The sequence below is a fragment of the Mesocricetus auratus genome, unplaced genomic scaffold (assembly GCF_017639785.1).
Source record: "Mesocricetus auratus isolate SY011 unplaced genomic scaffold, BCM_Maur_2.0 Super-Scaffold_100019, whole genome shotgun sequence".
Taxonomy (NCBI): domain Eukaryota; kingdom Metazoa; phylum Chordata; class Mammalia; order Rodentia; family Cricetidae; genus Mesocricetus; species Mesocricetus auratus.
Window position 1 is genome coordinate 9,494,905 of NW_024429200.1, and position 20,002 is coordinate 9,514,906.

The 20,002-nt window shown below is 47.1% G+C and overlaps 1 protein-coding gene across 2 annotated transcripts in view; it reads left to right on the plus strand.

Moving 5' to 3' along the window:
- The window catches only part of Plxna4 (plexin A4), a 438,703-nt gene that overhangs the window by 371,960 nt on the left and 46,741 nt on the right, over positions 1-20,002 (plus strand). For both annotated transcript variants that reach the window (XM_040728755.1, XM_040728754.1), the window contains exons 13-21: positions 97-248; positions 5,952-6,069; positions 8,023-8,159; positions 9,208-9,372; positions 11,869-11,962; positions 12,357-12,596; positions 13,101-13,247; positions 13,839-14,073; positions 17,940-18,082. In XM_040728755.1, coding sequence (XP_040584689.1) covers positions 97-248; positions 5,952-6,069; positions 8,023-8,159; positions 9,208-9,372; positions 11,869-11,962; positions 12,357-12,596; positions 13,101-13,247; positions 13,839-14,073; positions 17,940-18,082 — 1,431 coding nt within the window. The remainder of the gene's footprint in view (positions 1-96; positions 249-5,951; positions 6,070-8,022; positions 8,160-9,207; positions 9,373-11,868; positions 11,963-12,356; positions 12,597-13,100; positions 13,248-13,838; positions 14,074-17,939; positions 18,083-20,002) is intronic.

The following is a 20,002-nucleotide window of genomic DNA, read 5'->3' on the forward strand; positions in this document are numbered from 1 at the left end:
CAGCATAAAGGGCCACGCCCACCATAGCCTCTTCAACAAGTAGGCAGCAGCGATGCTTCTTGAGACCTGAAGGATCACCTCTCTTCCTCCCTGCAGATCATCCCAGTGACAGGCCCTCGGGAAGGGGGCACCAAGGTCACCATCCGAGGGGAGAACCTGGGCCTGGAATTCCGGGACATTGCTTCACATGTCAAGGTGGCTGGTGTGGAATGCAGTCCCTTGGTGGATGGCTACATCCCGGCAGAGCAGTAAGTGAGAACTGCCTGAGATATGGGGGTAGCCAAAGGGGAGCGGGAGAGATGGCAGCACAGGCGTGTGATGTCCTGGATCCACAATACTTGGGACCAGAAGTATTTTGGAGTGGGAATTGTTTTTCCCTTTGGACTTTAGGATGTTTGCATACACATAGTGAGATATCCTGAGATAACACAAAATTCATTTGGGTCTCATATATACCTTATACACATAGCCCAAAGGTGACTTCATATAGTATTTTTAAGTAATCATCAAATTAATTTTCCTGGCATAAAATTTTCCATTGGTGGTGCCATATCAAGGCTCAAGTGTTTCAGATTTAGGGCTTGCAGATTAAGCACTGACAGATAAATGGCAAACTCAGAGCCAGATTTCGGGGTAGGGGCAGAGGGTGGAATGCAGCTAATATTTTAGGTGTCTACAGGTCCCCTTGGCTCCCTGCCTTCTGCACTACCTACTGACATGCCATACTAGGGAGGTAGGGACAAGGATGGTAATGGTAACGAGGCAGGGACAAGGAAAGTGATTCTGATTACTTGGGGGTATGGAGAGGAAGAGGTGAGAAAGAGCAAAATTAAAGTCTGCCAGGGAGTGTGAATTCAATTCCTTCTATTGTCTCTAACTCTCCATGAGCTTCCCCACAGGTAGGATAGCCCTGGGCTATCCTCTGTGGAGGCTGAAAATGAAATCCCATACCTGTTCCTTGGCTAATTTTTCTCTTTACAAACCATGCGTAAAAGGGTCATTCAACAGATGACCTTGACCCTGAACACACCTAGTGGAGGAGATCCAGTGAGCCGTGCATTGTCTGGTAAATAAGTAAACACCACTTTCCAGCCCAGCAAACACAACTGTGGAATGTTTGTCAGCACAGTGGAATCTATGCTCCTTCCTGTTTCACCCAGACTGTACCCTGATCAATTGTCCTAGGAGCATTAGATGTGGGCTGCTAGCAGGGTCTCCCTTAGGTCTGACGGTGCCCTGCGCTTCTGCTTGCTGGACTGAATGATTCAGAACTACAGAGATGGTACATGTGCTATTCCTCCTGACTTCCATCAGGGTATCCCCACAGCATTTGTAATGAGTGGAACGCGGAAGATTCCACTGTTACGTGGAGACATCCCTGTCATCTGCCATTACTTAGTGACCCAAACATCTATCCACGGCTCCTACAATTTTCCGAAATCAAAGCAATGCCAACTGCTGCTGATACAGCATGATGCAGGGAAGCTTAACCGTAGACCAGACATCAACAATGTTATTATAAAGCCAGATGATTAAAGTGCTGCAATATCAGTTAGATCCAAGGAGTGATATAGAATGCTCAGGGCAAGAATCCTGACACACAAGAATTTAGTGTGTGATGAAGGTGACAGTTCAAATCAACTAGGAAAGGCAAGACCCTTCAGCAAATGGTGCTGGCTAATGCCAGAAGAAGAAGAATATCAGATCCTTAGTTCACATTCTACACCCAAACAAATTCCAGGTAGATTAAAGAGTTAGGGATACAAAATGAAACTGAAAGATTAGAAGAAAATGCAGGTGCAAATTCATTTGATTTCATGAAGGAGAAGATGTTTCAAGCATGAGCTGAAAAATAAAACATAAAGAAAAGATTAGGGGTTTTGAGTATATAAAACTTAAAAACTTATACATCAGAAATCACGGTAAGAAAAATAAACGCTAACAAAAAATTGGGGATGTGGTTATACTCATCACAGATAATAGACACATTTTTCTTAACAGATAAAGAGGCTTTATAAATAAAAGGCAGTTATCACAAAATGAGCAAAGAGCATGAATGTATAATTCACGAGGTGCACAAAGAACCAAAAACTCATGTGAGACATGAAATGCAGATGACTGCAATGGAGAAAAATTTTTAAAAGTTAATGCTCGGGAGGCCAGAGATTGAGTGTAGCGGGTAGTGTGCCTGTCTAGCTCACAAAAAGCCCCGAGTTCAATCCCCAGCAAGGAATAAAACAGGTGGATAAAGACAGGAAGGCCAGAAGTTCAAGGTCAGTTATCCTTAACTGCATAGTGAGCTTGGGGCTAGCCTGGACTGCATGAGATGCCATCCCAATAAAAACAAAAATGAAAATAAAAATAAGCACCAGATGCAACTGGCTTACTTACTTGTGTGTGGGGGGGAACTGGGATAAACTTTCAGGAAGGCATTTGGACACATGGATTAAGAAAGTCTTAGCCGGAAGCTCCACATGGCTGCATGTGCCTATAACACCAGCGCTGAGGGGGAGACAGACGACAGCTCACCTAGCTGAGAGGATAGACTTCTGGTTCAGTGATGGATGGTGTCGAGGCAATAAGATGAGAGTAATGGAGTGAAACCCCCCGCCCTGCTCTGGCCTTGTGTGCATGTCTATCCACACGCCCACAGGCATGCATCACACACATATGTCATGTCATATATGTCATGTCATATATATATATATATATATATACACACACACACACAACCATGCAGTGTGCTCTCTCTTTCCCTCGCCCAAAAGAATAAAAAACGAAAAACAGAAAAAAGTCTTAGCTGGCACTTTACGTGCAGGTCTGTAATTCCAGCTATGTTGAGGCAGGAGCATCTCATGCTCAAGTCCTGCCTGGGCTAGAGTGAGTTTAAGGCTAGCCTAGGCAGCTTAGTGAGACTGTCTCAAAAGCAAGAAGAGAAATAAAAAGAAAAATGAAGTTGAGATGTAGCTCAGTGGTTGAACACTCCAGGTTCAATCCCCAGTATCACACTCCACACTCCTCCCCGGTCTTTAAATCTAGCTAATATGCTTCTAGAACATTCCCTAAACAACCAAACTTGCAAAAAATTCATATTTAACAATGCTTATCTCAGCTTTATTTATGATACAAACAATTCAGAAGCAATGATATTTCTACAAGTATTGAATTTGTCAACTCAAAGTTATCATACAGATGTTCCTCAACTTTACATGCCTTTTGGACATGATGGTTACTGAATGCAGGGCCATGTACATACGAGGCAAGTGTTCCATCACTGAGGTGCATTCCCAGCCCTTTGTACTGTGTCTTGGTAAACCCTTCTCAAGTTGAAAACATCATGAGATGAAACTGTGTTATATATTCCTAACCAGCAACCAACATTGTTTCTTCTTATGGTCCCTGGCTCACAGGAACCTGAAGCTTTTCACCACTGGCCAGCATCACAGAGAGTATCATAGAACATGTGGCTAGCTCTAGAAAAAGATCAAATTTCAAAGTAGAAAATTGTAGATAAGAATTGACAGACTTATGTATCACTCTCATACCTTTATAAAGCTGGAATCTTACAAGTTAAGGCCTGGTAGTTCATCCCACACCTCAGAAGTCTTACAGACAGGCACACAGGCAAGGTATCACACATGCACACACACACACACACACACACACACACACACGTGACCAAGAATACAGCTTCTACTTAATTTGTGGAAGAAAAGCCAGAGTGAATCTATCTTTTCCCCATAGCAAATGTGTTTATTAGGCTGTCTATATAGAAACACACACACACACACACACACACACACACACACACACACACACACAGCAAGACCTTTCCTTAGCATAACTTTTTAAGAAACATAATACATAAAAACTGCAAGTCTGGGCATGTGGCTTGGTGACAGGGTGCTTATATAACATGTGCCAAGCCCTGGGTTTGATCCCCAGTACCACAAAAGATAAAACTGCACCAAAACCAACTAACCAGCCAAAAAACAAACTCCACAGGACTCAAACTGTAGAAATGAAAAAGTAAAAGATCAGTATGTTTAGCCACATAGATGCTTAGGAATGTAGTGTGGCAGAATATAATTGAAAACCAAGTTAAAGGACAGATAGCAAATTGACAATTAGGAAGAAAATAATTGTAGTATTACAACACATAAAAGTTAATATGCCTAGTTAAGAAGGTTTCATGAAAGGACAATTGGCCAGCATAATAGGGAGAGGACTTTAATCGAGAAGCTAGAGGAAGGCAGTGTAAAATAAAGAAAGACACATGAATATGTGTACCCTCTGCAACAATCACTGGTCTTAAACAAGATGTTTTCTGTAATGTATTGGAAAAACTTCCAAAGACTTGTGGCTATCTAGTCTTTGCTAGAGTAGTGGACCCTTGACACAAATACAAATTGGTAGAGCTTTGGGGGAACAGTATTGGGCCCTATCAATGTTAAGTAAATAAACTATTTGTCAGTGCATTCCCTCCTGAAGAGTCTATTCTAATAAACACATGATATTTAGGTATGTCTGTGTTTCCTATTTTTCTGTTTGGGTTGTTTGTTTGTTTTTTGAAGCAGGAGAACGATTAGAGTATTACATGCCCCTCAATAGGAAGATTATTACACAAATGGTGGTTTAACCATGTATATAATATTATAAAGCTGTTAGGAAGAATAAAGTAGATGTATGTAAAAGCTTAATAAAGGCACATGAAATGCTGCTAAGTACAAACTGTGCTTATGCTATGTTTTACGTTTACCTTTTAAAATATGTGTTTATATATGCAAATATACAAACTTTACAAATAACCATAAATGTGTGTCTACATGTATACAGAAGATGTGTACATGTTTAAGTAAGAGTGTGCTTGTATGTAAAGGGTACCTTCTCGGTACCTGTGGGGGATTGGTTCTACGACCTTCTGAAGACACCCAAAGTCACGATGCCCAGGTGACTTCTGTAAAATAGTGCAGTCCTTGCAGACAACCTGTGAGCATCCTTTTGCATACTTTAAATCCTCTCTCCATCACTTATACCTAATTCAACAGAAATGTTAGATGAATAGCCATTCTGCTGTGTTGTCCAGAGGATCCTAAGAAAAAATAAGTCTGGGCACCGGAGAAATGGCTCAGTGGTTAGGAGCACTGGCTGCTCTTGCAGAGGACCCAACTTGGTTCCCAGAACCGACCTGGTAGCTTAAAACCATCTGTGACTCCAGTTCCAGGAGATCTCATGTCCTTTTGCCACTTCCATGGGAGCTAGGCATGCATGGGGTACACAGGCACACATGCAGACATATGCTTATGCATTTAAAATAAAAGTAAATGCATCATTTTTAAAAGAAGAAAGGAACCTACACATACTTCAATACAGATAATATCTGTTTTGCGATTTTTTTTTTTTTTTTTGGTTTTTACGAGACAGGGTTTCTCTGTATTGTTTTGGAGGCTGTCGGTCTAGCCTGGCCTCGAACTCACAGAGATCCGCATGCCTCTGCCTCCCGAGTGCTGGGAATATTTTTGATCTATGGTTGGTTGAGTCCCTATGTTTGATTCCATGATGCTAAACACAAATATGTGGGCAAGCTGCCTAACTTTTCTGTGTCTCGGTTTCTTAATTTGTGAGATAGAGAACACACACGCATGTGCACGTGCACACACACACCACACACACACATATCTGTGCTAGTAACTATACCAAACCCTCTTCCATGTACAAACATGTAAGCATGGAAGGCCTCTTCTCCTGGCATAAAATTTGGGACAGCTGGGAGCAAACTGAGGCAACCAGATGCTGGGAGCAGGCGCTCCCAAGAAGAGACTAAGGTCAGATCTGAATTCTGGATCACTTGTTGAGTTCGTGAAGGTACGTTTACCTGTCGGGGCTCACTGTGGGCCTAGGCCATGCTTGGGAGTCCTGCGGCTCATGAGGTCTCTCCTTTGCTCCTACAGGATCGTGTGTGAGATGGGGGAGGCCAAACCCAGCCAGCATGCAGGCTTCGTGGAGATCTGTGTGGCTGTGTGTCGACCTGAGTTCATGGCCCGCTCCTCACAGCTCTATTACTTCATGGTGAGTCCTGGATGCTGAGCCCTGCCTGGGGGCAGATGACGGCAAATTTTATGGCCATCAGTGCAGAGCAGGGCCTCCACCCACTAGCCACAGGCTTTGGGGAGTCATTTGGGCTTTCTCACCTGCTCTGTTACCTTTAATTCTCCACCCAGTTTCATGAATCTCAAGGGTTCAAATCTCCACCGATGGAGGGGGCGTTAGTGTTATAATGGTCCATGAGTCACCTACAGACAGTGGTGTCCCTGTGCCTGTACTGGAGGCTCCACATTTTGGGTCACCCATAGTTGGTGCTGTTCCCAGCCTTCTTCTTTGCTAATGGGGTTTTCTCCCTCACTAATTTCACCGTCTTTCATGCAGGGCTCTCCCAGGCCTTACCCTCTGCCCCACTCTCCTGCTTCAGGGACAAACTTGGGTTTCCTTCAGTTTCTCTCCACAAAGCAAACCAGGCTCTGATGTGTAGGTTAGTCACATGAATGTCAAAGCCCAGATCGGTGCACCTGGCCCGCCGCCACAAGCTCTGTCCCAGGAGGTCTCCATGCTGGGAATGCTCCACTCCCTCTCCCTTCTAAGTCTGTTCGTTCATGGAGCCAAGTAAAGAGCTGGCACATAATTCAGACTTTGATTTCCCGTGCAAACCCACCGTGAAATATTTATGAAGCACGACTTGAATAATTAATAGCTTCTCACAAGTCTAAAACATGTTTCCATAACACCCTCTCCCACCCAAAGCAGACCCCTTCCAGCCAGTCCCTGCATTAACACCACCTCAGTGAAGCAAGCACTGATCCTTCCCAGGGTTTGACTCTGGGCCTTCCCCACAGCCCACCAGACGTCAGCAGACAGACTCAGCGTTCCCTCTCTGGGGAGGCTAGTGGGGCCAAGTCATCCTTTGGAAATAGCTGGTTACTATAGTTTATTGAACAAGAAAACTGTCCGTGACCACTTTAGGGATAATCACACAGTTCCCCAGTTGTGTGACTAGCTTGCCCAGAGTCACATAGCGTGATACAAAAGTTCCTTGTCCTTGGCTGTTCCGTCACCAAGCCAAGATTTTAAACCTAGCCGAGGAATGTGGGGACAAGGTCAGTGGGTGTCTCCAGGTGAACGCTATCAGTGTGCCCTTCTCTGGGGTCTGGGTACGTGGTAGCTAGGTGGGTTTGCTGGCCCCCAAAGGATGCCTCCTGAGGGAGAGAGTACCCATGGCCCTGTGAACCCAGTGGGCTCAGCCTCAGCTTGGAGTTCTTTTAGGGACTGTGGCTGGGGAAGGGAAAGAGAAATCTTCATTTAAATGCAGATACAGGCTTCTCACCTGGGACCAGGGAAAGTTTTTCCATTAAAATGCTAATGAAAGAACAAACTGCAGCTCCAAATCCCCTGCTGTCTGGGGCTCTGCTCCCTGCCCCCACCCCAGCCTGCACCTCCAGTCAGGGCAGGGGGCTTGACAGGCCTTGAAAACTTCCTTGGGCACAATCCTCACACATCCCATCCCATGCTCTGGCCACTGAAGGGTTCCCTGAAGGGACCTTAGGGAATGGCAGGTCCCCTTCTCTGTCTGTTGGAGACGTGGCTGGAGACCAGAGGTGTGGAGTGAGGTCTCAACTACAATACTTTTTAGCCATGTGACCTTGGAGAACTTCAGTTAACCCCTCTGAATCCCCTCTGTGAAACAGATGATAGCCATTTTTAAAAATCATTGACTGGATAATTATAGATATGTCTATATCACTAGAGATATACACTGTCACTAAAAAACAAAACAAATCAGGGCACAGCAGCTCTCATGACCACTATTATTCATGTAGAGATGAAAGCTCTGTTCACACAAGAATACAAAATGGCTTGCAGAGGCCACATGATGGCATCTCTTCAGTAGGCCATGGGGCACTGCCTAAGGCCTGTTCCAGCCTCCTCCACCTATCCCAGCATGCCTCAGTCCTCTTCTTTTCTTTGCAGACTCTGACTCTCGCAGACCTGAAGCCCACTCGGGGACCCATGTCTGGGGGCACACAGGTTACCATCACAGGCACCAACCTGAATGCAGGCAGCAATGTGGTGGTGATGTTTGGGAGCCAGCCGTGCCTCTTCCACAGGTAACCGCTGGGCCCAGACAAGGGAGGAGACCTAGGGTCTCATGGAGATGAAGCTGTCCAAAAGCTGTCACTCTTCTCTTTGGGGAAGAATAGTACATACCTGCCCTGGCTTCCCTGGAAGGTGGGTGAGGCATCATGCTGCTGTCCACAGATCAGCCTGGTGTCATTACTATGTTCCCTTTGCAGAGGATGAGGGGTGCAACCGAGCATCCAGCTTGGGACCAAGCAGCAGATGCCCTGTCAAGGGGTAGAGCCTCTCCTGCTGGGAGCCGCTTGGGATCACCCCATGTGCTCTAAGCAGGTGATCCCAGAAGGTCAAAGCAAGCCACCTTCCTCCCTCTGCCCATTTGGGTTCGGCAGCCCAAAGGGATATTATCTTCCCTAGCCAGGAGCCTGGAGTAGGGGCTACAGGGAGCCCATCCCAGGAATGCTGTGAGACATGTGGCCAATCTGAGCCCAAGTTCCCAGAGACATTTATTCCTAGGGTAGGTTATGGCAAGAACTGTGACAGATTCAAAGTCAGAACACCTGGGGTCTTGCATTACTGCTATCCAAGAAGCCATTACTCAGTGTGAGGGTGGTGAGGGTGACTTTGTTCAAAGCGACTGTGGCAACGGTTGAGACTCAAAAGAGGGTAGAGGCGGAGCTCAACCCCAGTGCAACAAGCATGGTTAAACCAGGGCTCAGGACTAAGAGGCATAGGGAGGAGGTGCAAGGGATCGATCCCGCCAAACTCACTTGAGAGGATTCTCATTGTTGGCAAGCCAGAAATGACACATGGAGGAGGGAGCCTCACCAGATTCATGTAGCTAGACCCTTGCTAAAATTGGGGCAGGGGCTAGGGTCAAGGACAACCCAAAGACCAGGCTTCTTTGAAAGGTAGCATCAGAGGAGCCTCTCAAAAGGTTGGTCCTTGTCCCTGGTTCATGAACTTCAATCTGTGAGGGTACCATCCCTTCTCTGAAACCTGATGCACGAAGAAAGGGGTTGACCTGGGACCCCTGTGACCCTTAACACCTGGGAACCCACACTCTGCCTTCCCTTCCAGGCGCTCACCATCCTACATTATCTGCAACACCACCTCCTCGGATGAGGTGTTGGACATGAAGGTGACTGTGCAGGTGGACAGGGCCAGGATCCGACAGGACCTGGTCTTTCAGTACGTGGAGGACCCCACCATCGTGCGCATTGAGCCTGAGTGGAGCATTGTCAGGTGGGAGGACCCCTCCCCCACTCTCCTCCCTGCCTCAGTTCCCCCTTTCTCCCTCTCAAAAGTCCAGGAGAAACCAGGGGCCTGGGAGATGGAGGCCTCTTCCCAGCCCTCTCTTCACCAGTCCTGGCCCCTGCTTGCCTTTGTCCCTCTCAAATAACAGACTCAGCTGGGCAGAGCCTGGTTCCTATTCCTCACTGCTTCCCCAGCGTCCCACACAAACGCACCAAGCAAAATGACACGGGAGGCAGAAGAGGACAAGGGACGCTGCTCTAAGGAGAACCCAGGCAGGGAGTCCAGCACTTCAGTAGTTCACCCTGGGCAAGCCATGGCTCTTCCTGGACATCTAGCTTTGGAGGATTCTCCCGGGGACTGAGAGACTGCAGGACCCTCAGGCTGTAGGAGTATAGAGCCTCCCTTCAGAGATAAAGTTGCAGGCACCTGACCATGTCCACTTTTCCAAACCTGGAGGACATATCAGGATGAGAAGGCTCCACAGAGACTTCTGTGAGGGCCCCTGGAGATCACTGGGAAGCCGCTGTTCTGGACTGCATGGGGAACACAGTGAATACTTCGGGTGGGAAAGAAACGGGTTCAGTTCCTGTCGCTTACCTGACAGAGGGCCTTAAAGGCACCTTCTTGTCCATCTGCCCCCTGTTGAGTGCTCCCCACAGTTAACTTCAGCCAGGAGGGGCCCCAGGACTAGTGAAGTTAGTGAAGACAGAATAAAGAAGTGCTCTGTGCTGGCTGAGGCAGGGGCAAGCCTAGTTCAGGGGGCTAAAGTTAAGCCAGTGACCCAAGGTCATATCTAACTGGCTGCCTGAATTTTTATTAATAAAATTTTATTGGCACAGGGCTCTGCTAGCTGATTGTATTGTCTACAGTTGTTTTCTCATGACTGCACAGAGTTGAGTAATTGTGACAGAGACCATATGGCCTGTGGAGCCTAAAATATTTACTGCCTGGCCCTTCACAGAAATAGTTGGCCACACTCTGCTTGAAGACCAAAGAGAACCAGCCTGACTGCTGGGATGAGAAAGGCCATTGGCTGTCCTTAGCTAAGACATGAAGGGGAAACAGCCTTTCAGAGTCATGTTAGGCCTTGGCCCCAGAGCCCAGTGATGCAGGAAGGTGACACAGGCCTTTGTATCTCACTCAAGAAGCTAGGCAGTGATACTCTGGGACCTTCATGGCTTTATTGAGTTCCGTTTCCCTCCATATTGTCTCAGAAATGAATGTGCCATCTTCCTGGACCTCCACAGTATCCCAAGTCACACTCATGCCATGAGGGAGGTTGGACACACACTCTAGACTGCCAGCATTTTTGCTTAGGTTAAGGAAATCTGAGGATGAGGTGGGCTTTGCACAGTGTGTGGATCTGAGCTTCCTATAAGTGCCTGGACTGTTTGGGGACAATGATGGAATCCATTTTCTACTGAGTGCAGAATTAGTGATTGGGACATCTGGAGACAGGGAGATTAGGCACAGAAACTCATCTGGACTGTGCTATGTATAGAAGGAATCCTGCAGGCACACCTGGAAGTGTGTGTGTGTGTGTGTGTGTGTGTGTGTGTGTGTGTGTGTGTGTGTGTGTGCGCGTGCGTGCATGTGAGCTCACGGGGGCATGCAAGACACACTCAATGAGAGAGAAAAGCAATGGGAAGTTTAAAGATGGGAAAGGGGACAGACGGATAAAAACCCATGTGAGGACAGGTGACAAAGAACCCTAGCTTAGAAGTACTTCATCTACATAGCCCTGCTTTAGACAGCAGAATGTTTGCCAATGACACTCTCTTGGCTAGCAATCAGGTCATTGCCTACTCTGGTCCAAGTAGGACATAGCCAAGCCCAGGGCTGCCCACTCTCCCCACCAGCTTCTCAGTGTTCCTGAGCACAGAGTATAGCACCCTGTGAAAGGCCACACTGAGGCTAATCACCTGATTCCACTCGTCTGTGTCCTGTGTCACGCCAGGGCTCAGGAAACTGTTGGCTCATAGCATGTCACACTTGTCATCTTGGAAGAGGTGCCTGGACCTGGACCATGGCTTTCATAGGTCTCAGCTGGACTGAAGCCACCAAGGAGGAAATTTGTAGCACAATTACCATGGACAGTGGAGGTTCTGCTGAGGACCATAATTTTAGGACAAGACCAAGAGTGATGAGGATCAGGGGAGGAGATTCCAGGGCTGAAACAGCTGGCTCTGGTCTGGGTCGCTCAGAGAACTAAAGCCCATGCTGTCACCTGGACCTTCATGAGATGTTCATGTTATGAACAGCTCAGCAAGCAGCAATATAGATATCTGGTCACCACTGTCGTCCCTCTTGGCTTCTGAGATACGGTTCCTTGTTATTGCAGCCAACTTTTCATCCTCGTCTCCAAGGACACATCTGTGCTTCCCCATCCTCATTGACATGGGCTTACCCTGATAATCATTGTTGTTGTGTTCATTGCATCTCCTGTGGCTATGGCTCACAATATATTCTTTCTTTTTTGGACAGTGGGAACACACCTATTGCTGTCTGGGGAACTCACCTGGACCTCATACAGAACCCCCAGATCCGTGCCAAGCATGGAGGGAAAGAACACATCAATGTGAGTCCATTGGCAAGTCTTTGCCTACATACAATGACTCATAGCATGGGATACCTCCAAGTCCTGGGAAGGTGGGATAGGGGAGTTGACATGACCCCATTTCAGCTTTTGGGGTCTATAGGCCTGAAAGACCAAGAAGTTCCACAGTTCATGGGGTTCCAACCTCATCCTACCCTCCTCACCCAGTTTAGAACATACCTAGTCATTGTCACATTCATGTTGGGAAAAGCCAGAGATAGGGGACAGTTGCAGGGAGGGATCTGTGAGTAGCCAAGAGTATGACTCGGTGCCCTCCTCCACAGTCCTCCCATATGAACCCAATGTAGCATGGATGGCATACCAGGAGTCCTAGGGTGGAGTGACTTCTCATTGTCCCTTCCTCTGACTCTTGCAGATCTGTGAGGTCCTGAATGCTACTGAGATGACCTGCCAGGCTCCAGCCCTTGCCCTGGGTCCTGAGCACCAGTCAGATCTCACTGAGAGGCCTGAAGAATTTGGTTTCATCTTGGACAATGTCCAGTCACTGTTAATTCTCAACAAGACTAACTTCACCTATTATCCTAACCCCGTGTTTGAAGCTTTCAGTCCCTCGGGAATCCTGGAGCTCAAGCCTGGCACCCCCATCATCCTAAAGGTATTCCAGATAAGCTTTCCATAGCACTTTAATTATCAATTATTGATTTCCTCCTGGGAGGAAGAGAGGATACTAATGTGTGCAATGTATTAGTCTGTTTTCTGTTGTCATAAAATACTTGATGCTGGGTACTTAATGAAGAAAAAAATTTAGCTTGCCTCATTATTCTGGTAAATGAAAGGTCAGTAATAGTCCTGGTTCTCATGAGGGCCTTCTAGCTGGAGCACATGTGACAAGGGAACCAGAGGGGATCTTTAAGTTATGGGGAAGTCATAATCTTCCATTAAAGCCCACATCTTAAAGGTCCCATTATCTCTTACAGTACTAGGGACCAAACTCCTAAAGTATCACATCTAACACGTGTACCAATTCTTTCGGCTTCTTATTGATGGTGGCCTCTTTCCCAGTTCATCCATAAGATGGGATATTGGGTAGGCCATGACAGCCAGTAGCATCTGTGGTCCTGACTTGGGGTGGGGAATGGTGGCTTTCCTGTCTGTTCAGGGCAAGAACCTGATCCCACCTGTGGCTGGCGGCAACGTGAAGCTGAACTACACCGTGCTGGTTGGGGAGAAACCATGCACCGTGACGGTGTCGGATGTGCAGCTGCTCTGCGAGTCTCCCAACCTCATCGGAAGGCACAAAGTGATGGTGAGGCTACCAGGGTCCCACTGTGTGTGAATCAGGCATGAGGGGTACTGAGTGACAGTGGCTCACTGTGTCTATGCTATCAGAGACTTCTGCCCACCGGGAACTTCCCTCCCAACTCTTCCCAGACCTGTTTCCATCTTCCCATCCCACTGGCTTCTTGTGTATTGTCATTGCCTCTGTCCCGGCTGGTACAACAAGGGCAAAGCATTAAATAGAGCGATATCAATTGTCTGTTAGGGCCAAGAGGCCTTTACGATGAGGATCATCATTGGTGTAGGGTGCTCCATGGTGCTGTTTGTGTATCTTAGTTCCCAACTTGGAACTAAGGATGAGTCTTGGGTGAAGCCAGTTGTTGGTGCTATATCACTGTATTTACACTGCAGTTGTGAGCTGTTTCCTTGTGATGACTGTGTCCTCCTGAGTGAGAGGATGGGTACAATTTCTAGCTGAAGGGTAGTCTCTGCAATCCGTGCTTTCTCCTATTTGACTGATGGGATTGGGGGATCCTCACTGGCAATCACGTTCTCCTTCTGACTGAGAACTCCTCCCTAGTCTGCTCTGCTACCATCCCTCTCTTCTTTGACTCCACAGGCACGGGTGGGTGGCATGGAGTATTCCCCTGGGATGGTGTACATTGCCCCAGACAGCCCACTCAGCCTGCCCGCCATCGTCAGCATCGCAGTGGCTGGTGGGCTCCTCATCATCTTCATTGTGGCAGTGCTCATCGCCTACAAACGCAAGTCCCGAGAAAGTGACCTCACGTTGAAGCGGCTGCAGATGCAGATGGACAACCTTGAGTCTCGTGTGGCCCTGGAGTGCAAGGAAGGTACTGAGTGTTCAGGCGCTGGTGTCTGGTGTGGAGTCTGTGTGTACACATGCGTGCCTCCCATGTACAAGCACACAGGCTGGGTAGCAGTGGGTAGTATCAGAGGTTACATATGCAAGTATGTATATTTGGCTGGGCAGCAGTGAGTAGTATTAGAGGTCATGTATGCATGTAATCACGTGTAAGTCAGTGTGTGTGTGTGTGTGTGTGTGTATACATATATACACATATGTGCATCTTTAAAACACCAACCAGCCTGGGCAGCATTTGGCAATGCTGGAGGTCTTGCATGTGTATATTTATATGTGTGTTTGTAAGTGCATTAACCAGCAGGTGGGGTTACAGTGGGTGGCAGTTATGTGTATAAATGTACACGTGTGTGTTTGTGTCTTTCATTTACAGGTCAGCAGCCTGGGCTATAGGTGGCAGTGCTGGAGGTTGTGTGTATGCATGTATGCACTTGTGCAAGTCAGGGGGTGAGCAGCTGTATGTGTATATGTTTCTTCTTCACAGGCGGGCAAGCTGCAAGGGACAGCCTTACAGACTGGGCTTTCTACCTGCAGAACCCTTCTGCCAGTCTCTGAGCTTAACCAGGGTCCTGACCAAAGCCCTGTCTATCAATCCACCTGTGGTTTTCTCCCTACTCCTTCCAGATACATCACTGGGATCATTTATACACCAAGAACAGTACCCAGGGGGTGGTGGTGGTTGCAGTATCCTCCAGAGAGGACCAGAGTATCTCCACATGATGCATGCAAGCAATCTTCAGTTCTTTTCTATCAGCAGGAAGGGAATTCTGCAGGGTTGATTTGGGATTTCAAAGGAAGTGTGTTTCACAGCTTGTATTTGAAAAATGTACACAAGCCACCATGAAGGGAGATCAGCAATGTCAAACCCAAGAAGGCAGCTTAGCTAGCAGACTCATATAACCCCAGGACATCTTCTGTAAGTCCACCCTGGGAGGAAGGAGCTAAGCCATTTATCAGTGGATAATATATATCCAGTGTTAATGTAGCCCTGTATCTGGGCTCCAGCATCATACAGGTTCCCGGGGAAGCTCCACCTCTTTTGATGGGGTAAGGCTTCATCCCATCTCTGTACCCTTCAGCTGTCATCCTGGCATCTGCCTTGTGGGACTGTTAATTACTGCCTTTTATTATATTTACACTGCTTAATTTTTTCTCTGCAATGTACTCTTCCCTCTAATTAGGTGTAGTGATTAGGATCTCTTTTATGTGTGGCAGGCATGAGGCTTTGAATGTTGGAGGCACATGGTGACTTAAAGGAAACTGCATACCCATCAGACCTGACTCCCTCCTTTTCCTCCTGGCCAGAGATGCTACCCAATTAGGAGGAGGCAGCTGAAGCGGGCAGTGTGTGTGTGGGGGGGAGGAGTGCCAGGTTCCCCTCAAAGCTCCAGAGGAAGAAAGGCTCAGCAAGCAGAAACCCATGGAGTCCCAAGGGGACCATGGCTTCTGGATGGGGACACTTATGCTATTGGGATGGAAGGAGGCTTCTTATAGCAAAGGACCTGCAGTGTTGGCCATGGAGGCACTTTCCAGGATGCCAAGGCAATTTCTGCATGTTTATAAGGCAGCTTAAACCCAGGGCAAGGGTTTGTGTGGAAATTTCACTGTCAGCAGGAAGCTACCTACACCTACTCTAGAAGACACCAGCTCAGATCTAAGCTTTGGACATACTGGCACACATGTGTGCAAACATACATTCCCACTACGCATCCTCACTGGCATGCTTGCACACTCTTACTGGCATCCTCACTGGCATGCAGGCCCACATTCACACAAGTGCACCCCACTCCTGTTCATGTATACCTCTATACACACACACACACACACACACACACAGAGTTCACTCCGGATATGCACAAGTGTGTTGGTTGGTTTACAGTACTGTGTTTGAATAACCCAACAGAACCAACTTAAAGGAGGGTTTCTTTTCTCATGATTTCAGGGGGTTCATACACTGTGGAGTAGGGGGAGCATGGTGGAGTGCTCAACTGACAGCTGTCAGGAAGCAATGAAGAGCAGAGACAGAAAAGGGGCCAGAGCAAGGCGTAGTGCCATGGACAGCTTCCCACCCCAGTCATCCCAGGCTACACCTTCCAACGCCCTCCTAACAGCAGCATCGTATTATGAGTCCATCAAAGGACAAGTCAATCCATTGATAATTACTATCTAATCGTTTCTGAAAAGGCCCTTACAGACACACCCAGAGATAAGCCTCATTAATCTCCTGAGCTTTTCTCAATCCACTAGAGCTAGCAATTAAGATCAACCATCAATACACGTTCGTTAGGCTTTGGTGACAGTGCATGCCAAAGAGGCCGCCTGGCTCCCTTTATGTACACACAGTGCTCACATGCATCAGAGGGCATTCAGAAGCTTTAGGGCATCTGCCTCTGGTGTCACTGCATGACTAGAACCCCAGCAGCCATGTAACAGGGCCACTAGGAAGGGAACACCAGAAGAGGTTGCAGGTCTTTTAGTGTCCAATGCTTACCAGCAAGCCTTGGGGATCTCCTGGCATCAAGGCTCTTGGACACCTGTAGACCCCATGTCAGTTCTACCATAGTTGCTGGCAAGGACACTGTGGGATCCTTTGTGCAGTTCAGGGTACTGGTGTCCTGTTTACATGTCATCGTGTCCTATTGGGCACCAGGCTTGCTCTTTGATGCCCCTATAGCACATAGAGTTTGTGAGTCCCTTTTGAATCCACCAACTACTCTTTTTTCCTAGTCTTAAGCTTACATACATGAAAATAAATATTGGTTAGGCAACAACCCTGACTTGTTCTTTGTAAGTGTGGGTCAATGCAATCTGTTCACACATGTACATGTATGTGCATGCATGAATGCATGCAGGTGTGTGTGAGGGCGTGCACCAAGGAGAATGCCACAGCTTAGCAGGACTGACAGCTGCAGCTCTGAGGTGGCAGAGGATGGCCTCAGGGGGCATTGTGCCAGGATGGAGTATGACAGCTTTGGCTCTGGGCTGCGTCGCATGCCAGGTTTTCCTAGGGGCCAACTGGGACCTTGTAACTCTATCCATCTGGAGGCCTGAGCTGCCCTCACAGACAACAGTGCCTACGTGCAATAATAACTCACTACCAGATAGCATTGCATTGAGGCAGGAAAGACAAAGGTGCCCCCTTCATATGTATGCAGAGGTTAAAGTTACTACTGGCCCTCCGCCCAAGAGTTGTTTGGTTTCTGAGAGCTACGTGGTTCAGGATTGTATCTCAAGCTCTTTTTTTATTTGAAGAAATTATTCTTGACTTTGCTAAGAGAACCAGTTCAAAATGCAGCACTAGACATCGGGTCATGTTCTTCACCTGTCCTCTCTGTCTTCCTGCCCTTCCATGTTTCCCTTCCCAACACACTTTACAAACCAGAGCCCTTTCTCTTTTGACCCCAATAGCATTACAGGTCTAAAGGTACTATTCCCATCCCTCTGCAGTTTGAAAGACATGAGGCCCCAGACCAGCTTCCTCTGATGCTAATGCCATCTAGATCCATCATTCTTGTATACACAGGTTCACAGATCACATTCCCAGGAACACAGGATCACACCCACAGGATTCTCAGCTATTGCTCTTCAAGGCTTTGTCCACCTTTGTTTTTGAAACCAGGGTCTGTCACTGGCCTGGAGCTCTCCGTGTGGGGTAGCCTAGCTGGCTGGTGAGCACCAGGATCCTTCTGTCTCCATGTGTGTGACACCATGTCCAGGGATAGTTTTTTTTTTTACAAGAGTTGTAGGACACAAACTCAGGTCTTCATATTTGCAAGAGAAGTGTGTTAGCAAGTGAGCTATCATCCCAGGCTCCTCATGGGCTTCTCTTTTTGCCAGCTTTTGCAGAGCTACAGACAGATATCCATGAGCTCACCAGTGACCTGGATGGAGCTGGCATTCCTTTCCTGGACTACAGGACCTACACCATGAGGGTGCTGTTCCCAGGGATTGAAGACCATCCTGTGTTACGGGACCTGGAGGTAAGAATCAGTGCCCACCCCCATGCTGGTATTACAGTAGAAACCCTGGCATTCTGTTTCAGATGTGAGACAACTGAGACCAGGGAGGCAGCACACCTTTCCTGTGGTCCCCCAGCTTGTAAACACCAGCCAGTTTCCTGGTGGAGACAGGACCAAAACAGGCAGCCTCAGAGCACAGATTTCAATAGGGTTTGGGGGTCTTGCGTGTCCATAGAACTTATAAGACTGAATGGGTAGAGAGGACCTCTTCCAAGAAAAACTATACATGCATGTCTTTGATACTTTTCTATTGAGTGATAAGACACCATGACCAAGGTGGCTTACAGAAGAAAGCGTTTATTGGGGCTTACAGTTTCAGTGGGTGAGTCCATGACTATCATGATGAGAAGAATGGCAGCAAGCAGGCAGACATGGTGCTGAAGTGTTCACTGAGAGCTTATGTCTCGAGGCAACAACCATGGAACACAGAGATCTAGCTGCAAATGGCTTTTAATACCTCTAAGCACACCCACACTGTCACACCTCCTCCAAGAAGGCCACACCCCTTAATTCTTTCTGAATAGTGCCACCAACTAGGGACCAAGCATTCAAATATATGAGCCTGTATGAGTCATTTCCATTCAAACCAACCCAATGCAGACACAACCAAAAAGTATGCCAGATAAACATGGACTTGTGTTTAGTAAAGCACAGGATAAATGATCTTGCTAACTAATTGGTGCTCAACAAATGTATAAGGGCTTTGACCACTTGATGCTTTCTTGGGAAGGACAAGTGGTGGGTGAGAAAGGGAGGTGGAAGTGGGATTGATTTAAAAAAAAACAACCCATTGTTGTACTGCTGCTAGGGACCCCATCTTTTGAAAACATTGTCCCATCTACTGTCTAGCATGGTATCTCACTTATGCACATATTCCTATTACCTATTACACTCTACTCCAAAAGAGCTTTAGAATGACTTATTCAAGATAAATACCAGATAAAAGTGAGAAACGATGAATGGGGAAAACAGGGAAAAATAAGACTCCTGAGGGATGATCATTAGAAGTTGTGAGGCATTAAAATCCCTACTAGGTTTTAAGTACTTTTCATGAATTCAGCCATCTACCGTCCCAGCATGAGAAGATGAACCCATTTTATCAGTAAGCAAAGTAAGAGGGCAGAGAAGCCCAGGGAGTGGCTAGTACACACAGCTGCTGGGGACAGAGCCCGAAGTACAGTCAAGACTGCCAGACTTGATGTTTTCTACTGGCTGTGAGCCTGTGGGCCATAACTCTGGGGTCCTGTTGCTCTGCTTGCCTATCAGGAGGAAGCAGAATATACAAATGAAGCAACAATGGAAAAGAAGATGCAATTCAAGATGTACACACAATTGTCCATGCAATGAAAACAGACCCTTTGCTCAGGTTGTAGATATTGATATTGGAGGAAGTGTTCACATGGGTTTCTTTGGTTGCAGCAGGCTGTGTACACACTGCTCATTCACAGTCATGTATATGTCACCTGTATTTCTCCATACTTGCTTATTGGATGATGCAGACATATATGCATGTGTGTGTGTGTGTGTGTGTGTGTGTGTGAATGTGTGTGTGCATGCAAGTGTTCATGCATTGTGTGCTTGTGTAATTTTGTAATGAGAAAATGAGTATTTCTGTCTTTGAAATGTTCTCCTTCCCTCTCTAACTGATAGACACAATTAAGCACTTTGAGAGACTATAGACAATAGCACTACCTTCTCTCTGGACATGAGTCTCTAGTCTTTATCAATATGCGTGTGTTTGTGGGAGTGTGTGTGTAAGTGATTATACATGTGCCATATATTTATACACAAAGATACTGGGTATCTCAGGACATTCATTCCATCCATCACCTTGTTTGAACTCTTCGTCTTTAGTTATCCTCCTTTCTCTTCTTCCTTGTC